This window comes from Sciurus carolinensis, chromosome 6, assembly GCF_902686445.1.
Source record: "Sciurus carolinensis chromosome 6, mSciCar1.2, whole genome shotgun sequence".
Classification (NCBI taxonomy): Eukaryota; Metazoa; Chordata; class Mammalia; order Rodentia; family Sciuridae; genus Sciurus; species Sciurus carolinensis.
Genome location: NC_062218.1, coordinates 29,139,659 through 29,165,212, shown reverse-complemented (window position 1 = coordinate 29,165,212; position 25,554 = coordinate 29,139,659). Strand labels below are relative to the sequence as shown.

The 25,554-nt window shown below is 38.7% G+C and overlaps 1 protein-coding gene and 1 pseudogene across 1 annotated transcript in view; both read left to right on the top strand.

Moving 5' to 3' along the window:
* Nucleotides 1-25,554, top strand: part of Adamts12 (ADAM metallopeptidase with thrombospondin type 1 motif 12) — a 319,480-nt gene that overhangs the window by 182,829 nt on the left and 111,097 nt on the right. The window contains exons 6-10 of the mRNA XM_047556801.1: nt 11,099-11,223; nt 15,916-16,065; nt 22,132-22,275; nt 22,850-22,994; nt 25,323-25,415. Of these exons, the coding sequence (XP_047412757.1) occupies nt 11,099-11,223; nt 15,916-16,065; nt 22,132-22,275; nt 22,850-22,994; nt 25,323-25,415 (657 nt within the window). The remainder of the gene's footprint in view (nt 1-11,098; nt 11,224-15,915; nt 16,066-22,131; nt 22,276-22,849; nt 22,995-25,322; nt 25,416-25,554) is intronic.
* LOC124987517 (dynactin subunit 6-like) lies at nt 18,904-19,518 on the top strand (annotated as a pseudogene).

The window sequence follows — 25,554 nt, the reverse complement described above, 5'->3', positions numbered from 1 at the left end:
CCACCCCTGGTGTAAAGCTCCTGGTGGTTTTCTGGCTCCCTCCTCATTCCCCGGGTATCCCCTTTGCTCTTGGGATACCGCAACTGTCTGCTACTCATCGTCTTCTTTTGCCATTGGTCTCATTGTCTGGATTATTTTCCTTCTTATCTTCACTCGATTAACGCTGTAACCCCTCAGATTTCAGCTCAAGTGTCACTTCACCATGGCAACCCTCCCTGACCTCCACGCCCAGTGAGTTTCTGTTGTTCACTCTCATATCACAGTGCTTTCCTCCCCCATCACCGCTCACTGTTCTGATTGTGCACCTATTTGATTGGTGGAATTCCCTCCAATAGTCTGTACAACCTAAGGGAAGAGGGTAGGTCCGGCATTGTCACCATTTAGCCCTACTAATGCATAACAGGCCCCTAATAAATATTTTTTCAATGACTAAATAAGAGAATGGAGGCCAGGAGTCTGGGTGAACATGAGAGTCAACTGTGACCAAGTCATGACAGACCTTGTGGCCATATAAAGGGATTGGATATAACCCTGTGGGAGACTCTGGATGATTCCCATATTGACCAATGAAATGCAGAGAAAAGCATTAGAGGAGACACTCGGAGGCTCTGTGAAGAGCTATGTGAGGTGGGGAAACTGAGGTAGAGGCACTAGGATAGGTCTCACTCATCAGTGACTTTCCACCTCTCTTGTCCTTTATATTCTAGTCTCATACAACAGCAAACACTGCTTTGGACTTTATTTTTCAGTGGGGGGTTCAAGAGTCTTCACCTAAAAATGCAACTTCAGTCCATCATTCGCTATCCCGTTAAAACCACAGTGGATTTTCACCACATTTTGAGACCAAATGGAGTGGTTGGCTGTGAAACTCATTTGGAGCACCCTGGAGGCTTTCTCAAAGATGAGGTGGTCATATTTCAGAGTAGTGGAAACTCAGGTTCACAAAGTATGATGTGGAAAAACAAGTCAAACATACTAAGACACCAGGGCCAAGAAAGCAAACCAACTTCAGCCAAGAGCCAGCTTGCTCATTCCTGTCCTGCTCCATCAAACCCTGAGTCAAGCTCTTATTTTCATTTTATGACACTAATGCTATATTTTTGATGCTTTATCTCCTCAAGACCTTGGACACAAACAGCTTCTTGCTCTTTCCACCTTAGACCTATTCAGATTCAATGGTCTCTCTGCTGGGGGCTAGGGAAGGAGTTAGCCTCATCCACCCAGCTCCTGTGAGCAGCGTGACTTTGTAGAGAGAACAAGATGAGTTAGTCCCACTACTTTCTGGCTGTCTAACCTATGGCAGGTCTCTTGGAATTAGTAATAGCTACTCCATACAGGGTTGATGTGAGAATCAAATGTATTACTGCATGTAATACTTAGTGTTGTGCATGACTTATAAAGCCAGTGATAAATGTTACTTGTTAGTATCAGTCTTATTATTCTTGTCATCATTACTGTCATTCTCATTTAGTTCCAACAATAACCCTATACATTTATTACTTTCATGCTCATTTTACAAGTCCTAGGATGAAAATAACACACCTAAAGGACAAGACTAGGATCAGAAAGAGCTGGAGATTTCTTTTAAGAACAAGAAAACAAAGATGGGTGAAGTTGAATAAAGACCGGTGGATCCCAGGTGGCTCTGCCACCAGGATGGGGGTGGGCCTGAGAGTGTCAGGTGACTGAAGGAGAGGCGCAGACACTGTGGGCTGGAAGGCTCGGCCGCCTTCATGGAGAATTTCCTCTCGTTCCACTGAGAGATTTAGTGTTAGGTTCACTCTGGAGTTAAAAGCCTATTGATTTTAGAAATTCAGATGGATGGTTTTGTCTTCCACCTGCATCTTCTACCTGATGTGTGGGTCTTTAATAATCCATGTAGTTGTTGTTCTTCCAGGATAATTGTCAAAAATACTGGCAAAGAGTTTTTAGATTCATTCCTCTTTTTTTAATCAAAGATTTTTTCCTCTGATAGTGGATGCATTATTCCTTAGGCACATCGAAAGTTTCCAGAGTTTACTTTTTACTCTTATCTCTTCTTTGTCCACTCTTTCAGTCACCTACATCTGGCTAGCATAGCACTGTCAGACTGTGTACCAAATCAAAAACTGCTACCAGGAATTCCAGAGAAATCAATGAAGATTTTTTTTTCCATTACAGAGAAAGCTTACAAAAAGAGAAATATTTGTAACAAAAGCCATGTTCTTGCAAAATCATTTCCTTCTCCCAATTAAGGCTGTTTCTGTAAATTGAGACCTAATTCCTCCAGTCAGCTCCCGATCCAATAAGGTCACATTCGTATATGCATAGGAAAGGAGAAGTGGGAAGCAAACTGAACTAGCTAGAGGAGATGAAGTGAGAATAAAAAAAAGATGAACAAAAGCTAAAGCTATTTTTGTTTGCAGAGGAAATAAGGAAAAATATAGTGTGAATGGGGTTTGTTTTAATAAGCTCCAATAATGTCCGGGTTGCTTTACGAAAACGTTTAGCACAAGTCTCTCATATTTATTGTGAGCCAGCGTAATCTCTTTGAAATCCTTTTCATCTTGCGTGTGCTCAGGACTGCGTGGTCTTAATGCATAAGTAATTACCCTTCCCAAGGCTCCTGTGATCAAGTGCACTCAAGAAACAAAATAAGCAAGTACTGCTTGGACTTAACCCCTTGTAAGACTTGCAAATAAGAGGCAGGACTTGCGGGAGGGAAATGTGTTTAGAGAAAGCCTATGGGAAGAACTGTGACATTTAATAGAAAATGAGGAAAGTACCCTGAAGACCTTGTCACCTAGCTTGTGTGAAATGCCACACAGTGCAGAGGAAAGTTCTATGTAGGGTAAAGTACCCAGCTGAAAATTACCAGCAACACAGTCAGTTACTTACTTGCTTTGTCTTTAATAGGAGCAGACAAAAGCAAGGAAGAGAAAGTACTCAAGATTTTGGAGGTAGCTATCAGACTCTAACATGTATATTTTTCTCTTCAGTGACTATCCGCCAGGTTTTTCTAGAATTGCTCTTGTAAGAGATTTGAGATGAATGAAAAATTCCCTCTGTTGCCAGCTCTTTACTTTTCAGCACCTTTCTCTTTTCCAAACCTTCCCCAACAACTCCACTGCTGGAAAATCTCAACAATGATGCAGACCTAGCCCATACAGTTAGATGGTCCAGCCTCGAAGTGGTTCTTATTACTGCTTGATTGCCTGTCCTCCATTCTCCTCCTCATCCCCGTAAAGAACTAGGAAGTGTGTGAGATGCTGCACTCATTGCAATATAACATGTTAGTCTGCCACACTTTCGTTGATCTGATGTTGGGAGAAGAAATGAGACTCTTAAATTAGAAACAAAAGACATTTTTACTCAGGGCTGATCATACTACATGAGCTTCATATTTCCAACTGTCTCTTGTTCCCAGAGGGGTGATATAAGCAGCCTAGGTGGATGCTGTGCACACTATCAGTTTTACTACAGCTACCCCTGTTCCTTAAAGGTGATCATATGTAAACTCATCTCACTTTTGCCCCAGAAGGTGCCATTACCTTATTATTATGGACTGAAAAGAAAATTTGCTCTTTTCTCTGCAGAGAGACTATCTTCCAAGGTTGTTTGCTGTACAACATCCTTGAAAAAAACAAAAGCTGTTAGTGACCTTGCTTAGATGATGTGCAGAAACATGAGAGACCCATGGAAAAATGTGTCCTAACAGTTGCTTTTACAGGCACTGGAATTATTATTACAGATTTTCTGCTTTATTCTCAAACTTCTGACCCTTTCCCCTTTCATTCCTGTAGTTGGTAGGAGATCTTGCCTGTTACTTACCACAAAACCTCTTACCAACCTCATCTTCACTTTTTTCCTAGCTAAACCCACGTATTTTCCACCTTTTCTTCACTTTTTGATGAGTAATGTGCACCCTCAATTTTGTTAATAAGCTTACTGTGTATAAAGGTATGTGCAATGCCTGAGATAGGAGAGGATTCAATTCCACTCCCTTTCTTGGAGGCATTTGAAGGAATAGGTACACCATTTATAAACAGAAAGTGCTATGAACCAGGTGTGCACAAGATATATTGGCAGGAACCTTGTCCAAATTGGGCAGAATGGGTGAAAGACTTTCCGGAAATGTCGTATTTGAGTGTGTTAAAAGGATAAATGGAAGGATGAAAGGAGCACAAAAGCATTTTAGGAAGAAAGAATATTTTAAAGAAATATAAATGGGAAAACAGCACAGTGAGTAGGAGTATGCGTGTTGGAGTGCTAACGCAAGCAATCTAATGTGGCTGGGGTGCAAACCGTGAGGTTGCAAATGAAGGAAGCTGGGCTTCAAAGATTCTTGAGCCATGGGTCCTGGTAAGGGGAGACTTCTGCTTTGAAAAAAATGAACATCAGCCTGGCAAGTGACAAGGATAGATTTGAAGAGGTCAAGGAATAAAGAAGGAAGACAATAGGAGATGCTGCGGTTAACATGCCTAGAATAAATTTCAGGGTAAGGGTAGTAGGCAGCAAAGGTGGAGAGGAGTTCAAATTAGCAGTGAATGAAGAGAGACTGGGTTGCAGAATCTGCAGAGAGAAGAGTCCAACAAGAATACACTGGCATTTCTCAGTTGGGCAACCAGGTACATGGTGGTTCCTGTAATTGGGACAGGATTTACAGGAAGAGCATGAGTTCCAGAGATGCCAACTTGGTCATGAAGGTGGTCATCAAAAGATTCAGGTACATCTGAGCTCAGGAGAGATATGGAATGGTTTATAAATTTTGAAGTAAAAATTTATTTTCAAAAACATGACTGCAATTGAGAGTGAACTAAGCTGTGAACCAATGGGAGGGTAGGAGAACCCTGGAAGACCTGAGAAGTGGTCAGAGAGGAAGAGGTTGACGGTTCATAATCTTGGAAGAGGTTGACAGTTTGTAATCTTGAGATGGAGGTCTCTGTCTCTGCCTCCTCACTTGGGGGAAATGGGTGAGGAGATTGTCATAATCATCTACTACCAATTGCCAAGTCTTTCTAGTTATGCAAAGTAAATAGTTGAAAGAAGACTTCAGTGGCTTGGAAACTACTAACCCTGGACTCTGGACTGCAATGGATTGATTCTAAACCCTGCTCTGCTAATACCTGCTTTGTGACTTGGTTCAGATGCTGTGCCAAATGGTCTGGATTTCCTCACTGTTTAAATACAGAATCGGATATGTGATTCCTAAAGTGCATCAGGGAGATGGGCTTTTCATCATGATGGGAAAATTGAGTGCTGAGTTTATGCTGCAACATCTGGAAAATGACTCTGCATCTCCATTATGGATACATGTTGCTGATACTGAACTTGGCTCTGGATGAGGGAAATTGGGTGTTTGTAAATATCCACTTGACTTAAACAGACACTCATGGGTAGTATGAAAGTTCTTTCAAAATGCTGAGTCAAGCCATTATGTAAAAGAACAATATTAGAAAATCTCAGATCTGTGTTTCCCCCGCCAAGGGGATTATGTGAGCCAAGGGAAAACTGAGCTCCATCTACTTCTGCCTATGTAGCCATCATGACTCTAGTAAGCCTTTTTTTTTTTTTTTTTTTTTTTTTTTTTTAAATACCAGACCCTCAACCCAAGTCAGGGCTGCTTCTCCCATTTTTTAAAAAATATTTTTTTAGAGGTCAATGAACATTTATTTATTTATTTGTTCTGAGATTCAAACCCAGTGCTGCACACATGCTGAGCAAGCCCTCCGTCAACTGAGCTACAACCCCAGCCTTCTGACAAGCTTTTCTGTTCATGGTTACTTAAGTAGAGAAGTTAATAAACTTTAAAGTAGGTATGGGGCTATGTGTGTAGGTGTATGGTTTTGTAAATATGTTCAATTGTGGTCATTACAGCAAATAAAAGAAAACATTTTGGTAGAAAACAGGAGGAAAATTGGAAGAAGAAAGATTATTCATTTTTGTGAAGAAGAGTTTTAGACATAACCATAATACTTCAGGAAGGGCTGTACAGTATTGTGATCCTCTGAACACAGACATGTTCGATTTTGTTTATTGAAAAACTTATATCCATCACTAATTGAGTACTTTCAGACATTTGTATTTTCTATTATCTGTATTTCTCTTATTTAAAATGAATACAAACCTGTTTTTTGGTTTATGCCTCTTTATTAAAATGTATGTTTTGTTCCTGGTTTTGGTCTTAATATCTTTTATTTTGAGCTGTTCCCATTCTATCTGTAGTTCCTCCTTTCAAACAAAGAAACAGAACTTGGGTTGCTGTTGAACAAAGATGTTTACCCTTGAACTTCATTGTGCAATCAAAAGGAAAGTTACAAGTCTGAAAAACGGGAACGGACTTCCAGAGCAAGGGAGAGGAACAAATCTAATAGCTACCTTATTAGACTACCTTATTAGAATCCTTCGGGGAAGATTTAACTATGATGTAAATTGGTATCACCAAGGAAAAGAGGGTAAAGTAAATGCCAGGCCCTCATTTCAAAACCATGACAGACAGCTCAATAATCTCAGAACACAGTACCATTTAATTCTTGGTTCCTGGAGTGAGAGTTTGTCCTGATGGCCTTGCTTTCTAGCTTCCTGCGAACAATAAAATAGATACTAGAATGGAAAGCCATGGCAGACAGGTGCAATAGTACAGTGACATTAAATTGAGAAGCCTTTCAAAGGATTTCTAGAATCTTACTGATTTCTCTAGCATTTCCTTTGAGCTTCCCTTCCTTGACTCTGGTAGTCTAATCTGTTGAGTGTGACTTTAGCTGTTGCCAAGTGCAACTCTAGTTCATATGACAACCATCAGGAGGATATGGCTGAGAGCTGATGAGATCTTTAGATCTTCAACTGTCTAGCTACCTTTAGAATATAATATCTTGGGTTTGATGAGTGTTATAGTTCATAATCAGGTACAGGTGTTTAGAACCATACTAGGCATTCTTGAGGATCTAAATAAAGTTTGATAAGTTTTCAGATTATTTAATCATCATCAGATCTTCAATAGTCACCCATCCACCTCAGCAAAGTAGGGATACAGGATATAGAGTCTTTGGAGTGTTAATAAAATAATGAAGGACCCATAAAAGACCTAAAGATGTAAGACAACATTATAGAACCAACCATTTATGTAACCAGTTGCATGCATGCAGAAATATTCTTGTTAATGATGTGAGAATATATTCTTCAAATATCTAAGGAAATGATGTTTTCCTTAGATATCAAGTGAGTCTTGATAGGTTACCAAGTGAGTCTTGCTAAGAGAAATATTAAGATCTAGGCACTCTGTGTGGCTTTGCCACTTGCAGACTATACCAATTCCAGCCACCACAGTAAACATTCTTATCATCTGTAGATGGGAGTTAATCATTGCTCTCTGAACTACTTCATGTGGCTATTTACAAAAACAAGTGAGAAGAAGTATGTGGAAGTAATTTATAAGACCTATGTGATAAGCACATGGCATATAGATTTATTATTATGTATAACATCACCAGGACTTAGATATATAGAAAACTAGATAATCTGCAATTACCACTAGAGTCTTCTCTCATGTTTAGTTTGATTCTTCTTAAATGATGTCCATAAATTTTACTTCTGTTTCATCTCCTTTCTTTCTCTCTGTATTTTTAAATTTAGTTTTTAAGTTGATAAACATTGTCTGTATTTATTGTATACAGCATGATGTTTTGAAATAAGTCTACATTGTGAAATGACTAAGTCAGGCTAATGAACATACGAATTACCTTACATACAATTTGTGTGTGTGTGCGTGTGTGTGTGTGTGCGTGTGTGTGTGCTAAGAACACTTAAAATCTGTGCTCTTGGTGACTTTGAAGTCTACAGAACATTGCTGTTAACTAGTCACCATGTCATACAGTAGATCTCTTGAACTTACTCCTCCTGTCTAAACTGAAATTTTGAATCCTTTGACCAACATCTTCCCACATTCCTATCCCCAACCTGTGCTCTCTGCTTCTGAATTCCACCTAAGTGAGATCAGATGCTATTTGTCTTTCTGTGCCTGGATCATTTCATCCCACATGAGGTCTTCCAGGTTCATCCCTGTTGTTGGAAGTGACAAAACTTCCTTCTTTTGCAAGATTGTCTGATGTTTCATTGTGCATATATCCCACATTTCCTTTCTCCTTTACTCCATTAGGAGATGTTTATGTTGATCCCATGTCTGGATATTATGAGCAATGCTGCAGTAAACCTGGGGATGCAGGTGTCTTTTCACCATATCTATTTCATTTTCCTTAGATACCTGTCCAGTAGTAGGATGTCTGGATTATAGGGTAGTTCTATTTTTAATTTCTTGAGAAATTTCCATGCTGTTCTTAATAATGTCTGTCCTAAATTACACTCCCACCCACAGTGTATAAGCATTGCTTCTCCAAGTGCTTGTCAATGCTTGTTATCTTCATTTTTAAAGTTTAAAAATGTGTTCTTTTTAGCTATACATGATAGTAGAATGTATTTTGACATATTACACATACATGGAGTACAGTTTCTCATTCTTGTGATTGAACATGATGTGGAGTTTCCCAGGTGGTATGTTCACATATGAACATGGGAAAGTTACATCTCTTCATTTTGCTGTCTTTCCTGTTCCCATCTGTAATTGGTTTGATAATAGCCTTTCTAACAACTGAGATGGTATTCCTTTGAGATTTAATTTATGTTTTTCCTAAGAGTGATTTTGAGCACTTTTTCAGATACCTATTGACCGTTTGTATGTTTTTCTTTTAAGAAATGTGTATTTATGGTTTTTCCCCATTTTTAGTTGGATTATTATTTCTTGCCATCCAGCACTACATATGGAAAAGGCCATCTTCCCTTCAATGCACTGCTTTTTCACCTTTGTCAAAAATCCATTAGGCATGCTAGTGTGGGTCACTTTGGGGATTATCTGTCAGTTCCTTTCACCTGTGTGTCTATCCCTGCACCTGTATCACACCATCTTGGTTATTATAACTATTAAGTAAAACTTCATTTCAGGTTGAGTGATTCATCCCATTTATTTTTGTTTGTTCAGAATTGTTTTAGCTGATCTGAAGCTTGGGCTTCTGCATGTAAATTTTAGAATAAGCCTATGTATGTCTTCAAAAGACTTTACCAAGATTTTGATGGGAATTACATAAAGATATAGATTATGAGAAAATAGACATCTTACTGCATTGAATCTTTTAATCCATGAACATGGCATATTATTTAGGCCTTTATTTTTTTCACTGGCATTATGTAATTTTCAGGATACAGATTCAGTACCTGTTTTGTTAGTTTTATACTTAGGTATTTCATTGCTTTGAAACCATTGTAAATGGTAATGTTATTTTTCAAATTAATGAATGTTCTCTCAGAGATTCCCCACCCTCCCCACAAAAAAAAAGAAAGAAAGTAATGTGGGGTTGAAAACAGACCTTAAAGGTGTCTGATCATAGCTGATGTCTGATGCTCTGTCTTCCTGTCTGAGGGGGTTGACAACTGAGGCACCAACCCAGTGAAGCCAGTGACCAACTACAACCACAAGTTTCATCTAGGAACATTTGTTCTCATATTTTTAATTGAAAATCCGAGCTGAATGTCCTTGAGCTAATTCCTGACATCTCTGAAGTCCTCCTCTTATAAAATAAAATAATAATGCTTTTTTAATTTACAAATAATGCTTAGTAGATAGGATTAACTTTAATGATAACATATGAAAATGATATATAGTAAATGATCAAGAAATGTTTATTTCCTTTCCCCTTTTCTCCTTTACTTTCTCCATTTTCTTTCCTTTTTCCACTCCACTTCCTTCCTCTTCCTTACCATTTAGATTCATGCTGCCTCACCAATCCTTTATGGTGGGTGGGCACCACCCGTTCCCATCTAGGGAAGGTCATGGCTCTCCTACAGCCTGGCTGGTTGATTCAGAGGCTGTCTCCTCCATGTTCCTAGTCCTCTGGAACTCCTCCTCCTCCTCCTCCTCCTCCTCCTCCTCCTCCTCCTCCTCCATACCTCATTCTGCTAGATGATGTGGCTGATGACAAGGATAATTAACAAAGTCTGTTTCTTCCATTTAAATTCTTTATGTGAAGCAGTTTGATGAGTTTTCATGCATGATGAATCACTTCCTGTATTTTCATGAAGGGTAACTGAAGCCCCTTAGGCTTTCTTTGATTTAAATGCAGATCTCAGAAAAATATAGAATAGTAGAGAAACAAGCAGATGCAGATATTCTCCAAATTCTTGGGCTGAGCCCATAGTAATAGTCCCAGCTGAGAGTGGGCCAATGAGGATCTTCATCCTCCCAGGAGAATCCTCCCTGAACTAACAGCAGCTTACATAGAAGCCTGGAAGAAGTGCAGCAAGGGAAAGTAATTTCTCCTTTAGATGACACTCAATTGTAGTCCTTCTACAGCCGATTATGCCTTTTTTCTTCTCCCTGATTCGAGACATGCTCATCCATTTAATTTGGAACAATCTTCTTCCCATCCCCAATAGGAACTGTGGGCCAAATGGATGACTCAGGGACTGTGCTGGACCTCAGAATCACTTGAAAGTGCAGACTGAGGGTATCTACTACAGCATTCTAATTGCTGTCAGATGACCAATTATCCTGCTGGGTCAGAGCCAAGAGAGATTATATTGCATCTGTCCTCCACCCACAGATGTCAAACCAAGTTGGAAAGCATAGATAAGAAAATCCAATGCAGCCCAGCCTTGAAGAATACCTCATGAGTTAAGGAAGCTTTTTGTTGAAAATATATTCATTTTCCATTAGAACTTTAAGTGCCTCTTTAATTGTATTGGTTTAGGATCCAGAGAGTCACTACAAATAGAACTTTAAACAGTTGTTGGCCTTTGATAATATATTTTTAATTTCTGTTCAAGGGCTGCTTGTCCTGGTGGTAATTTCTGTCCCAGAGTTCTCCCTTTCAGGTTTTTTTAAATGAAGTCATGAGAACAATCGTGTTTAGAGCAGAGTTAGTCCAGAGAAGTAAGTTGGCCTCTGTCAAATTCTTCCCAAATGTCTGATGCACCCAGCCTGAGCTCATCTCTCTTAAATGCTTCTGGGGATACAATGAGCCCTGACTACAGTGAGCTCACCCATGCCAGTCTCTTCCTCTTCTTTCTCCAGCAAGGACTGAAAATAGTTCACCATGCAGAGAAGACACTGTCCAGCTTTTGCAAGTGGCAGAAGAGCATCAATCCCAAGAGTGACCTCAACCCTGTCCATCATGATGTGGCTGTCCTTCTCACCAGGTATGTCAGAGACTATGAGGAACCTGAGGGCAGCAAGTTGGGGAGAGCTAGTAGCAGAAAGGCTTGCCAGCCACTCACATTTGTGAAATTCTCACTGTTCTTTGCTGCTTTTGGTCATCAGTGGAAGGTGCCACTGTGACCTAGGCAGCTCCTGATACCCATCACACTTGGCTAATAACAGAGCTCTCCTTGCTGACAAACTGCAGCACAATGAAGATATCATCTTTAAAACTGCCTGCTTTATTTAGCTCTATAAACAATCAAGAAGCTTGTTTGGGATGTATCTCAGTGGCAAAGCGTCTGCCTTGTATTCGCAAAGCCCTGGGTTCGACCCCCAGTTCCAAAAAAGACAAAAAAAGAACCCCACCAAAAAAAAAAAAATAAGAAGCTTGTTTCCAGACCCTCATTAAAGATTCCCGTAACTCCCATTCATATGACCCAGATACACCACTGCTCGGTATTTATCCAAAAAAGTAAAATCAACATACTGCACTAACACATGCATACCCAGGTTTATAGCAGTGCAATTCACAATAACCAAGTTATGGAACCAGCCTAGATGTCCATCAACAGATAAATGGATAAATAGAATGTGATATAAATATGCAGTGGAATCTTATTCAGTTATAAAGAAGAATGAAATTATGTCATTTTTAAGAAAATGGATCAAACTAGGGAACATCATGTTAAGTGAAATAAGCCAATCTCAGAAAGTCAAGGGTTGTATGTTTTCTCTCACATGTGGAAGGTAGAAAGAAAAAAGGAGGAAAAAGCGATCTCCTGAAAATAGAAGGGAAACCAGTAGAATTAAAGAAGGGTTTCAGGGGAAGGAGGTGGGAAGGAAAAGGGAGGTTCTGGGGAATGAAAATGATCAAATTATGTCATGTGCATGTATAAACATGTCATGATGAATCCCACTATTACATATAATTGCAATGCAATCAATAAAAAAAATTTAAAGACTTCTGTAACTCTAAACCAGTGGAATTTCCAATTCTTTAGTTTTAAAAAATTCTGATCCTACAATACATATAATCAGAAAAATGAGAGATTATACTCCATTTATGTATGATCTATCAAAATGGATAAATGCTTTCTACTGTCATGTACAACAAAGTAGAACAAATAAAGAAAAGAAAAAAATCCCCAATTAATAAAATGCAACTCTCTCTACAGAAATCTATTTTCTTTTTTAAAGCATAAAGCAAACACAAACTAACTGATGCTGAGAATACAGGGAGCAGATCCTCCACTGAATAGGCAGAATGGTTTGGTTACACCTTTCTCTCTTTTACCCCTATAATAATATAGTTCTGTTCTGATCACAGATAGACCTTATGGTGCTAATAAAAACCATCAAATCTTCCAGGACTCATAATCATGAAAAGCCAGTGAATTTTCCTGGTCAACCCAGGTCCTTTGAAGTCTATGTTTGCTTACTTATGCCTCAAACATTCATTGAGCACCTACTATATGCCAGACACTATTTTAATCTAGACAAAAGAAGAGTTTACATTCTAAAGGGGCTAAATTAGTTCTCTGGGCACCCTATGCAGGTTTGGAGACATCCATAAATTCAAAAATATATAGCAGAGGAAACCTCTTGACCCTGCTCTTCAGCCACAGAGAACCAGAGCCCCTGTGCTTACATTCCACATCCATACCAACCTGTTCCCCAGGGGAACTACTGATCAGCCCAAGGTGTCACACAGAACCTAAGGAGCTTACTATTATTGGTTTATGCTAAAGACTTCCCTGGAAACATATATGCATTTAATTAGGGTTTCATAATTTCACTTGAAGAGTGATTTTGATGGTTGAAGTTTCCAGTCAGAGTAAAGCAGATGTTTGGAGAGTGTGGGAACTGGTTTTCATCTCTTGTGGATATTCTTTGCACTGGACGGTTACAGTGCCCAAGTGTTCTGGGGAAGCCTGTCCTCCACAGGACAATACATTCCCAGGAACTTTTTAAAAGTGGAGAGACTTTTAATTTCTAAAATTCTCAATCTCAGCAATATTGGCATTTGGGGCTGTATAATTCTGTTTTGTGGATTGTTGTCTTACATGTTGTGATGTACTTAGCTGCATCTCTGACCTCTGCTCATGAGATGCCGATAGCATCCTTTTCCAAGTCGTGACAACTGAAACTGCCTCTGGGTGTTGACAAATGTCCTTTTGGAAGGGTTGAAAAGCAAAATCAATTCCCTACCCCACCCAAACCATTTTGGAAACCTCTGGACTGAAAAAATTAGTGGGATTCAGGATAAAAGGAGATATGAGACTGAGCTTAGCCAGTACAGACTATTCTGAGATCCACATTAACAGAGTTCTCTAAAGAGCTGTGTTCAAGAGAAGGTGGATTTGACTTGGAACACACTCCATGTGTTCTGCATGTGCAGCTAGTGGCTGCATCCCAAGGCATATTTTCTCTTACATCGTGTCCCTGCTGCATGGTGGAGGTAGAGCTACTCTCCTTGTTGAAGCTGAGGCTCCTTACCTGCAAGAACCGTATTCCTACAGTGTTTTATTACCTCTTCCATCCTTCAATGCTAGACACTTAGTAGGTTCTCCATACACAGTTAGCTAATGGACATGACCTCTTTCCATATCAAACTGAGAAAGTCAGTGTGTTGGCAATGCGTGCCACTCATGTTTTCCTAGCAAGTCCCTGAAGACCTGCAATTTTTGAGTGAAATAGTAACAAGTGCATCCTGCAGAAGAGATGGGAGCATAGCTGATTGTTTCTTCTATAGAAATATTTAAATGCTTGGGTTGTATGACCTAGCTATCCAACAATGAACCAGGCAGCAGCTGCTGCCAAACAGGGCAGGACTTAATCTGTGTTGTGTGTGCTGGGAATGAGCTGCTCCCTTCGTTCCAGCTACTGCCATCCAGATAGATACCCCTCACACAGGTTCTCACACCGTGGGGCTTTTCCATGGCCCAAAGGACACAAAAACCAGGAGACCACTCGATGTTAAAAATGGGACCTACACAACCCCACTAACTAAGGATTCAACTAACTAAAGCTCAGGACCTCATTGGTATTCATGCTACTCAAGAGGCATTGGCCAAGAGCTCTTCATATACTGCAGAAACTCAAATGCCTAATTAACCACTCTTCCAAAACTCTTGTCAGTGATTGAAATAATCTGTGACAGAATGAGAGCACATTTTTATATTTAAAAACTGTAACTATTTTTTGGTGAGGTCCTAGGAGCCATTCCTTTCTTTTTCCAAGGTCAGACAATAGTGAATTTCTGGTTCAAACAAGAAGCAAGATGCAGCGGAGTTTGGGGGGTGGGGCGGTGTGCACTCCCTCAGTTGTGAAATATTGACGGTGTACTGGGGCTAGACAAGTGATTTTGATTTTTGTATAGATTGGTAGAAACAATCACCTTTTTCATAAATGAGAAGAAGTTCTTCAATGAGGTCTTTAAAAATGTTTCCGTTATTGTCCCATAGTTAAATCTAATAGTGGGGTCCATCCCAGCACAATCGTAAATGCATGGAATAAAATGCAGTTCACCTCAATCTCCAGTACTCCCTCCCACTCTCTCCCTCTCTTTCCTTCTCTCTCCCTCTCCCCAACTTCACTTCACCATTCCTTCCTTCGTTCATCCACTCCACTGTCTCTGAATTGATGCTTTATAGGTGAAATTCACTGTGGTAGATTTATAAATGTTCATAGCATAATCTGGTCAATTTCATTTCAGTTCTATCCTCTTCCTCTCTCTCCTCATTTCCCCTTAATCTCTTCCTCTACTCAATTAATTGATCTGCCTTCTATTTTAATGGGATCTCCCCCTTTTCCTCTTATTTTGCCCTAGCTTCTTTGTATGAGAAACTATTCAACCCTTAACTTTCTGAGTGTGGCTTATTTTTCTTAGCATGATGTTCTCCAGTTCTGTTCTTTTACTGACAAATGCCATGATTTCATTCACTTGGCTATTGTGAATCAGGTAGCTATAAACATTGATGTGGTTGTATCCCTATAGTATGCTGATTTTAGTTCTTCTGGATAAATACTGAAGAATCAGATAGCTGGGTCAAGTGGTGATTCCATGACTCGTCTTTTGAGGCATCTCCACACTGCTTTCCAGAATTGCTGCACTAATTTGCAGTTCCACCAACAGTGTGTGAGTCTACCTTTTTCTCCACATCCTCACCAGCATTTGTTACCTATTATTCTTATTCTTGATAATTGCCATTCTGATTAGAGCGCGATGAAATCTCAGTGTCGTTCTGATTTCCATTTCCCTGATGAGTTTTGAGCAGAGAACTAAGCAGGACCAAAATGAAGTTTCGTACTGGGAAAACCCCAGTCACTTCTGAATGTCCCTTCCCTAGTTAAAAGCTCAAATTAACATTAATTTTCAATAAAATCTTCTCTTGTTGGCCAAATCATTTAATTTGGCCTCCTGAGATCAAGAATAAAAGCAACTCAAAATAAAATACTTAAACATTTCCCCACAGCTTTTAAGTGTAAAGGAAGTTCTGTAATTAAGAGATAAAATCAGAATAATCTAAATGAATTCAAAATTGCTCCCTTTATTCACATGGGCTTTCATAATTTTAAGCATGTTTTCAGACTATATTGATGTAAATTTACACCTAGACATGTTTCCAGGAAGGAGGTTTCTTCCAGATGTTTCTTGGGGTCCCTAAAACATCTCTGTTGTCTGCTTTCAGAAAAGACATCTGTGCTGGTGTCAATCGCCCCTGTGAGACCCTGGGTCTGTCCCACCTGTCAGGAATGTGCCAGCCACACCGCAGCTGTAACATCAATGAGGACTCTGGACTCCCTCTGGCTTTCACAATCGCTCATGAGCTGGGACACAGGTAAAGGAAGGGCCAAGGAAGTTGAGATGTGCTTGCTGTGTTCATGCAGCAGGATCAGTAGAAGGAATGAAAAGTACCTTAAACTGGATGTTGGGAGATGTGGACTGTTGTGTGACTTGAGGCTCAACCTGCTATTCCTCCACTTCTCCATCTGTAAGGTGGGAAAAGAGCACACCTCACAACCTTCTCCGTCTTCTCTGCCCTGACCGCTTGTACCCATGTATTACCTAGACCACCGCAGCTCTCTGACTTAGAATGGGGTGAGAGGAGGCAAGGAGACCAGTTACCGCTGAATTAACTCAGTTGTTTAATTAAGGAATAACCTCTGATTTGTTCTTAGGAAATGGTAATATTAATATCACTAAAAAGTCACAAGCCTGATGTTTTTGAGTCCTTACTGCATGCTACTGTGCTTCTCATTGTGTCATTGAATCTTCTCAACCAACTTATGAAGTAGATACTGTTGTTAACTATTGTTAACCTCCTTTGACTTACATGTATTAAAGGAAAACATGGAATAAATAAGAAATTGAAACATTTTGGAAAGAACATTAAGTGAGCTTCAGTTAACAGTATACCAAAGTTGTTGCAAAATATAAATGTGTGAATTTGATTTGGTGAATCTCTTGAAGATAGGTTTCAGAATGTTTGAGTGGAGGTACAATGAGGATTCTGAATGAGCCAAATATCAAAGTTTCCCACAGGGGAAGAGCTTAGCTTATTTATTTAAAACTTCATTTTAAACTTTTAGACAGTAACTGTTCTACTTCAGCCAAACATCATAGGAAGGGAAAAAAAAAAAAAAAAAAAACCCAAAACAGCCCTGTGGCCTCCTGCCTCTGCGTGCAGCAAAGCCTGTGTGGCGAGCCAAGACATCCATCCATGCCAGGCTATAATGAAGTTCTCAGCACTGCTACTTGGGTATTTAAAAAGTTACGTAAGGCACAGGGACTCTCATCCTTGCAGGGCAGCAATGAGCACCCCGCCCTCTTGTGTCAGTGCGGAGGTTGTGGGTACCGGAAATCCCACTCGCTCCCGGTCAGGGGCACAAGTCAGTAGTGACACCCCTGATAACACAGCTATCCAAAGAGCTTTTGTGGGAAGCCTGAGCTTGTACTTTCAGTATAAAAGCAATAAAGAAGAATCAAATGGACTTTGTGGAACCGAAAAAATGCAATCATCAAAATAAAAAGCTCAGTGAATGTGCTCAAAAGCAGAGTGGAGGGGACACAGAAAGGAATCAGTGAACTGGAAAACTAAGGAATAAAAATTGTGTGATTCGAACAAAGAGAAAAAAACTACAAGAAATTAAGTTCAAAGTCAAAGCAGAACTTCAGAGACCCATGAGATTAGAACAAAATGTCTTATATGTGTGTCAACAGAGTCTGATAAAGAGAGGACCAAGAATGGGATTGAAAAAGTACCTACAGAACATATGGCTAAGAACTCCCCAAATTTGATGGGACACACACCTATAGATTTAAAAAGCTGGGAAAAGTCCCAAATGGGTTAAAACTAAAGAAAATCCGCACCGCCAGTCATAATTAAACTTCGAAATCGGAATACGAGAAATCTTGAAAGCAGTCGGAAATATTTCTGCAGCTGTAGGAGGACACACAACTGGAATGATGATGGATGCCCCTCCACAGACGATGGAGACCCAGAGGAGGTGGCACAATATTTTTCAAATGCTGAAAGAAAAGACCTGTCATCAACTGAGAATCGTAAACCTAGCAAAGCTTCACTTTATGAAGCTAGTATTACTCTGATACCAATATCAGACAAAGACAATACTGAGGAGAAAACTAAAAAATCATATCCTTCATGAATATGAGTGCAAAAAATTTTTAAATATTAGCAAGTATAATTTAGCAATGTATATTTTAAAAAATGATATGGACACAATGATTGAGAGGAATTTATTTTAAGGGTATAGGCTGGTTCAATATTTGACAATCAATTAGTGTAATCTGCCATAGTAACAGGCTAAAGAAGACATATTCATTTCTCAGTAATGAAATTTAGGGAGTTCAGAAGGTTTTTGTTTGTTTGTTTGTTTTCTTTTCTTTTCTTTGTTTTTTGTTTTTAATGCTCAATGCCTAAGAGCTTTCTTCGGTCTTAAGATTTCTAAGCCAGCAATCCCTCCTCCTTCCTCCCGATTTTGTGATTTTAGTTCTGTACCCTTATCTTAATGACGTTATTTTTTTTTCTGGTCTTTTTCTTTTTTTTTTTTTTTACATTAAACCATTCCAATGGCTTTTAAAAATATATAGGTAGAGTATTTTAAAAAGAAATTACATGATCACAACTGATGTAGAAAAAGCACTTGACAAAAATCGGTACCTGTTTATTATTTTAAAACTTCTCAGAAATAAAAATAAACTTTCTTAACTTGATAAAGAATATCTCCAAAAGATTTACAACTTGCTGATACTTAATAGTGAAAGACTGAATATATTCCCTAGATCAGAAACAAGGCAAGTATGCCATTCTCATCACTTCTTACTCAACATAGTACTAAAAGTTTCAGCCAGTGCAATTAGACAAGAAAAGGAAACAAAAGGCATACAAATCAGAAAGGAAGTAATAAAACTCTCCCTGCTTGAAGAGAACATTATCTTATGCTTGGAAAACTCCATGGAACACACACACACGTACACACATACAAAAAGGAGAATAAGTGAGTTCACTAAGCTCACAGGATGCAATATAAATACATAAAATTATTTGTATTTCTGCATATTAGCAATGAACAGATGTACACTGAAATGGGACTGAATTAGAGCAAATCATATTCCATGCTTTTATAATTATGTCAAAATGAATCCTATTGGTACCATGGCGGAGAAGACTCAAAAGAATGTGAAGATTGCTCCTGGTGCAGTTGTATGTATAGAAAGTGAAATCAGAGGAGATGTAACTATAAGACCAAGGATGGTGATTCAACCCAAAGCATGAATTATTGCCGAAGCTGGACCAATAGAGATTGGTGAAGGTAATCTGATAGAAGAACAGGCCCTCATCATAAATGCTCATCCAGATAATATCACCCCTGACACTGAAGATCCAGAACCCAAACCTATGATCATTGACACCAAAAATGTGTTTGAAGTTAGCTGTTATTCCCGAGCCATGAAAATGGGGGATAATAATGTCATTGAATCAAAAAGCATATGTAGGCAGAAATGTAATATTGACAAGTGGTTGCATCATTGGGGCTTGTTGCAACCTAAATACTTTTGAAGTCATCCCTGAGAATACAGTGATCTATGGTGCAGACTGTCTTCATCGGGTGCAAACTGAGCGACCACAGCCCCAGACATTACAGTTGGATTTCTTGATGAAAATCTTGCCAAATTATCACCACCTAAAGAAGACTATGAAAGGAAGATCGACTCCAGTTAAGAACTGGGAATAGTGTATATCAAGATAACGTTCCCTCTTTGACTACTGTCTTTTGAAAGGGTCACAGTGTCTGTACATTCTTAGCAGCTCACATAATAATGTGTGTTGACTTTGATAAAACTGAAAGAGGAAAGTAATGGATTTCCATTGTAACTGTCCATTATAATTTATATAAAATGTATTATTTTCCTATGCCTTTGCTCCTGATAATTTACAGATTCATTTTTTCTTTTGTTACATAAAATGTTAGCCACAAATCGATTATGTAAAAGACTACAGAAATGGCATGTGGTTATGTATTTACATTCTAGCATATACTAAACTAAATAAAACTGCTGGTGACAGAAAAAAAATGAATCCTATTGTTATGTATATAACTAAAAAAAAAAAACAATAAAAGCCCTAAAAAAACTCAGTGCCTTCTACAATCACTCAAAATTTGATTTTGGACTTTTTAGGTTTGTAGAACTGTGAAGAAATGAAATTCTGTTATTGTAAGTCACCAAGTTTGTGATAATTTTTTTGGTAACCTTAGGATACTAATATGTCATACATTCAACAAGGAACTAGTAGCTATACAAACAACTTTCAAAACTCAATTGTAAAAAAAAATACAATTAGAAAATGTGCAAAAGACTTCAATAAACATTTCACCGAAAGAATGCACAGATGGCGAATATATTTAGTACATGAAGCAATGTTGAACATCATGAGCTATCAGGGAAATACAAATTAAAACCACAATGATATAACACTACACACCTACAAGAATGACTAAAATAATATGGTATAACAAATCCCAATATTAAGTATAACTATAATGTACTAGTATTAAAAAGACAGAAAAAAAGAATGACAAAAAAATTAGTTACGACATCAAATGTCAGCAAAGATGCAAAGAAAGTGGATCACACCTCCATTGTTGGAGAGAAGATAAAATGGTACAAGAAAACAATTTGGCAACTTTTCTAAAACTAAACCCACAATTACCATATGACCCAGCAATTATACTACTGTCTTTTATGTAGGAGAAGTGAAGATTTATTTTCATATAATAACTTATACATGAATGTTTGTGGAAGCTTAATCATAATAACCAAAACCAGGAAACAACCCAGGATGTTTTAACCCATCAGGGTAAATGGTTGAGGAAACTGTGATGGATACACATCATGGGACACAAGAGAAAGGAAGGAACTACTAATATATGCAATAACCTTGGTACCTTTTCAAAGAATGATGGTTAGTGAAAAATGACCATCACCAAAGTTGACCTACTGTACAATTCCATTTATAAAGCATTATAGAAACAAGAAAGTTATAGAAATAGAAACATACTGGGATTTGAGGGAGGGGAGAGTATGTACAGCTATAAAGTGCAACATGAGGATCATGTGGTGAGGAAAATGTTCAGTTTCTTGACTGTATCACAATCAGTATCCTAATTGTGTTATTGTACTACAGTTTTGCAAAATGTTCCTGGGGGGGAAAGGGGCAAAAACATATGCAATTATTTCTGTATTATTTCTCACGACTGCATCTCAGTTTGCAGTTATTCCAAAATAAGATTTTTTAAAAGGTAATTTAAAAAAAAATGGCATTGGACCATGTGCAGATGACCTAAAACATTCTTTTAAATGGCAAAAACAGAACAATGGGACTGGAGTTGTAGCTTTGTAGTAGTGTGCTTGCCTTGCACATGTGAGGCATTAGATTCAATCCTCAGGACCACATGAATAAATAAAATAAAGGTATTGTGTCCATCCACAACTAAAAATATTAAAAAAAAACAGATAAAATGAAGGAAAGAAGGAAAACAAATGTTTAGAGTTTCGACCAAGTAAGAAAAACTGATAGAAGATGCATAAGCTTGATTTTGAACACTAGAATAAATGTTTCAGTAAGACCCAAACCAAAGGACTGAAGACTTCAGGAGTTTTCTGAGAAGCTTTTGCATGTGGGAAAAGATGCTTCTGAGTATTTAGCTCTTTTTTGGCTGTATACTTCTAATTAGCTCTGCACCAAACTGAGAAATACTGGGAAAAATCAATGAAATGATCTGAGACAGCCCAGAGAAAGAAGATGCAATGCACTAATATCCTAAGAAGACGCTCATGGTAATTTACTAACAAAGATACCTCACTGTTTCTTGGAAACTTGTTTGTTTCATCACTGATTATATGTAATGCAAAAGAGAAATCAAACTAACTCAAGTATGTGTAGGTGAATGCTTTCACTTATTTTGAGAGGAAATTTAAAAATCCATTTGTGACAACCCAAGGTGATGTTAGTCATCCATCTCTAAGGCTTCATGCCACCTTTGTTAGTTCCTAAGTGAATTACCTAAACAGAAAATAGAATTCCAGAAGGAAATTTAAAAACCTATTTGAGACATTGAAAAACAAACTATTTCTACTGAAGAGCGGTTTCTGAATTAGCCACATGGCTCTCACAAGTGTATATTTGAGGTAAAGCCATGCATACAACATTCCCTGTACTTTTGTGTTCAGAATTAGCTATACCTCTCCAACTTCAAAGTCTCACTTTTAAATAGCTCCTCCTATACAAGAGAGTTTTCTCTTTTGTATATCACCTTGGAGAAACCATGACTTTTCTCCCTGTTTAATGCCTGCTTGCTTGATATTTTGTGCTTTGTGTCAGCTTCGGCATCCAGCATGATGGGAAAGAAAATGACTGTGAGCCCGTGGGCAGGCACCCGTACATCATGTCCCATCAGCTCCAGTATGATCCCACTCCACTGACGTGGTCCAAGTGCAGCAAGGAGTATATCACCCGCTTCTTGGAGTAAGTGACGGTACATCTTATGACAGCCTCACTTGGGTTTCTTGAAATTGGAAGTTGCATTGAATTTTACACAGAGGAGCTGATACCAGGGAGACACTTGGTTCCATCCCCCAGGCCACAGGATCAGGGCAGCACCACAGGGGTGGATTCCTCCTTTGCTTTCTGACCCTGAGATTTAGGTGGGTTCTGCCCTCTAGCTATAGCCAAGTGAGCATCCTGCACTCCCTGGCTGCTCTCACTCTAAGTTGGCTTCTTATGATGTGACTAAGAATTAAGTCTGGGGAACAACCAGCACCAGGAGTGTTTAGCCAAACCCTCTTGGAGGTAAGATGATGATTTTACAATTTTCCCACTGCTTTTATTTCCTAGAAAACAACTAAACTTATGGTATGGGGTATGATTTGCATTTCCTTTTATTAAGTCCCTTCTTAGGCCCAGAGGGTTCTCTGGCATGTAAAAATAAATGTGTCTTGAAGGACAAAGAGTGAACTAGAAGAATGAAAGTTTTTATTGAATGAAACACTGAAGGGAATATCATAAATAATTGCTCTCATTTCTATTAACTTGTTTGCAGCCGAGGCTGGGGGTTCTGTCTTGATGACATTCCCAAAAAGAAAGGCTTGAAGTCCAAGGTCATTGCCCCTGGAGTGATCTATGATGTTCATCACCAATGCCAGCTCCAGTATGGCCCCAATGCTACCTTCTGCCAGGAAGTTGAAGTAAGCGTTGGGTATCTTGGTGTCCTTAGTGGATACGCACAGAGCTTGAGCTCTCTAGCACACTGAAAAAAGGGCCAGAGAAATACTTGGAAATTGGAGGATCCAGAAACAGAAGCTTTATGTTTATGGCAAGGTATAAATATGCTTATATTCATAAAAAACAGAAGATTTAAATTTGGGGTCATTTGTATTCTTTGATCCTACCTCTTTGGAATTCTGGAATCTACAATTTTTTTGCAACCAGATGGTGGTTGAGACAGTTCCTTGGGGATTTTCAGGATTCACAGTGATTCATGCCTGTCAACTCCATAGCAACCAACATAATACCTAAAGTTGTCCAAGGTAGGAATATGATTCATCTCCAATTCATTCTTCTCCTTTATTTTCAATATCCAAATGATAAGCCAAGCCTTGACATCACACCCTCTGAATAGTTCTTGATTACCCCAGCTACTGTCTTGATTCAATCTTTCATTATCTTTCCTTGCTATTTTATAGAGGTAAGGATTTTCAGGTGTCTGTTGTGTACTGAGCAAACATCACTTCATCTCCTTCTGGTCAAGTCCTCCTTTACGCTCCATGTTCATTCGTACTGAACTGCCTCCATTCCTGGAAAGTGCTGGGTTCTCCTCTACTTCCAGAACTTTGCACATTGTGATACCTCTGCTTTATCACTCCTACTTGCCACTTGGGTTTCAGTTTAAACCATTTGGGAATCATATCCTATTATTTGATGAAGTCTTTTTGTAGATTATATTGCAGTTTCTTGTTTATTTATCTAGACCCTTCTCCACTATGAGCTTTCTGAGGAAATTTTTGTTCACTCAGCTGTGCCTGGCACGTAGTAGCAACTCAAAAGATAAATGAATAAAGACCTCATATCCCTGCATATTGCAGCTAATAATCATTTCCTCTATTAAAAGACCTGAAATACAAAATGTAGCAGCATCCATCTTTATTATAATTTTTCATTTTGAAACAGTTTTGAAACTCCAAAGAAACTGCAAAACTGGACAGAGTTTCTGTGTATCTTTCACCCAACATATCATCTTTTATAAATGCATAATAAATTTACAAGTAAGAAAAGAAATCCTCAGGGAGGGAAAAAACCCAGAAGCGAAGAGAGGCAATAAATTATTGATAAATTTCCATATTTTAATTGTAAGTAGGAATGATAAAATAAATACGTAAAAGAACAATTGTGTTTAAAAGATACATTTAAAGCAGATATGAAGAAAAAATGTAACTTTTAGAAGTGAAAACACAGTCATTGTTTTAAAAATTCAACAATAGGATTGAACAGCAGACTTGATACAACTGAAGAGAAAATCAGTTCACTGACATTCAAAGCTGAGAAGATTACTTCCCCTTCTGCTTGAGTGTTTCTCAGAGGCAAGTGATCGGAGAGGAAAGTTCTTCAAATTTCAAATACAATAAAATTAAGAGAGAAAAAAATGAAGATGAAGTTTACACAAGAAGGGCAGGATAGGAAACTTTATCAACAGCATCTGTGGATTACAGGAGGAGAAGCAAAAGCGGGATAGGTGAAAACTGAGAATTTTCTAAAATTGTTTAAAGTCTGAAATCTAATGTTGAAAAAAACTATTCAATGTAGATTACAAAAGTGAATAGAATGAGAGGAGATGGGTAGTAGAAAAAAAAAAACTAAAAGGTAGATAGAGAAGTGGCTGAACCATTTTAGATAACACATAAGCCACCTATCCATCTTTTGTCATTCTTTCAAGAGTAGAAATGACAGAGAACATAGGTTCCTCCCTAAAAGCTAAATCAAACTGATTCTTTTTGGGTAATAAGTAAACACACTGAAGCATTCTGAGTGGGATAGTTTCCATTTCTTTCAGTGAGTGGCTCAAGTTATAACCACTCCAGCTACCAATACTTGGATTTGCCTGTAATGGAAGAGATCATCAGTTACTCTGTCCAAGGTGGAGTGCTAGATATTGCCCCACACATATAGAAGAATAGTCTCAATTCTTTTTTTTTTTTTTGCAGTACTGGGGATGGAACTCAGGGCCTTATGCTTGCGAGGCAAGCACTCTACCAGCTGAGCTATCTCCCCAGCCCTAGTCTCAACTCTTAAGAAATGGGCTTTACATCTCATTTCCATATTGCCTAGTGTGGTCTGCAGACCATGATAAAGACTAAGTACAGTTTGGACTGAGACTCTAGTGGTTGCTTTCATTAATTCTTATCCACAAGCAACAGTGGCATTTATTGTGAGTGTGTGTATTTTGCCACAATTATAGAAATGCTATTGTGCAGCTTTTGAAAATATCAAAAAAGTTCCATCTCACATTTGTTTTCCAGAATGTTTGTCAGACACTGTGGTGCTCGGTAAAAGGCTTTTGTCGTTCTAAACTGGATGCCGCTGCAGATGGGACAAGATGTGGTGAGAAGAAGGTGATGTGTGAGGCTGAGGAAAGAAGGTGGGAGGGCGGGGGGCCTTGAGTTCTTGGAAGGAGCTGGGGAGAAGACCCTGGAGGGGTGAGGCTCTCTTTGGAGAACAGTGAGTGGAGGTCACATAGATCAGCCAGAGGAA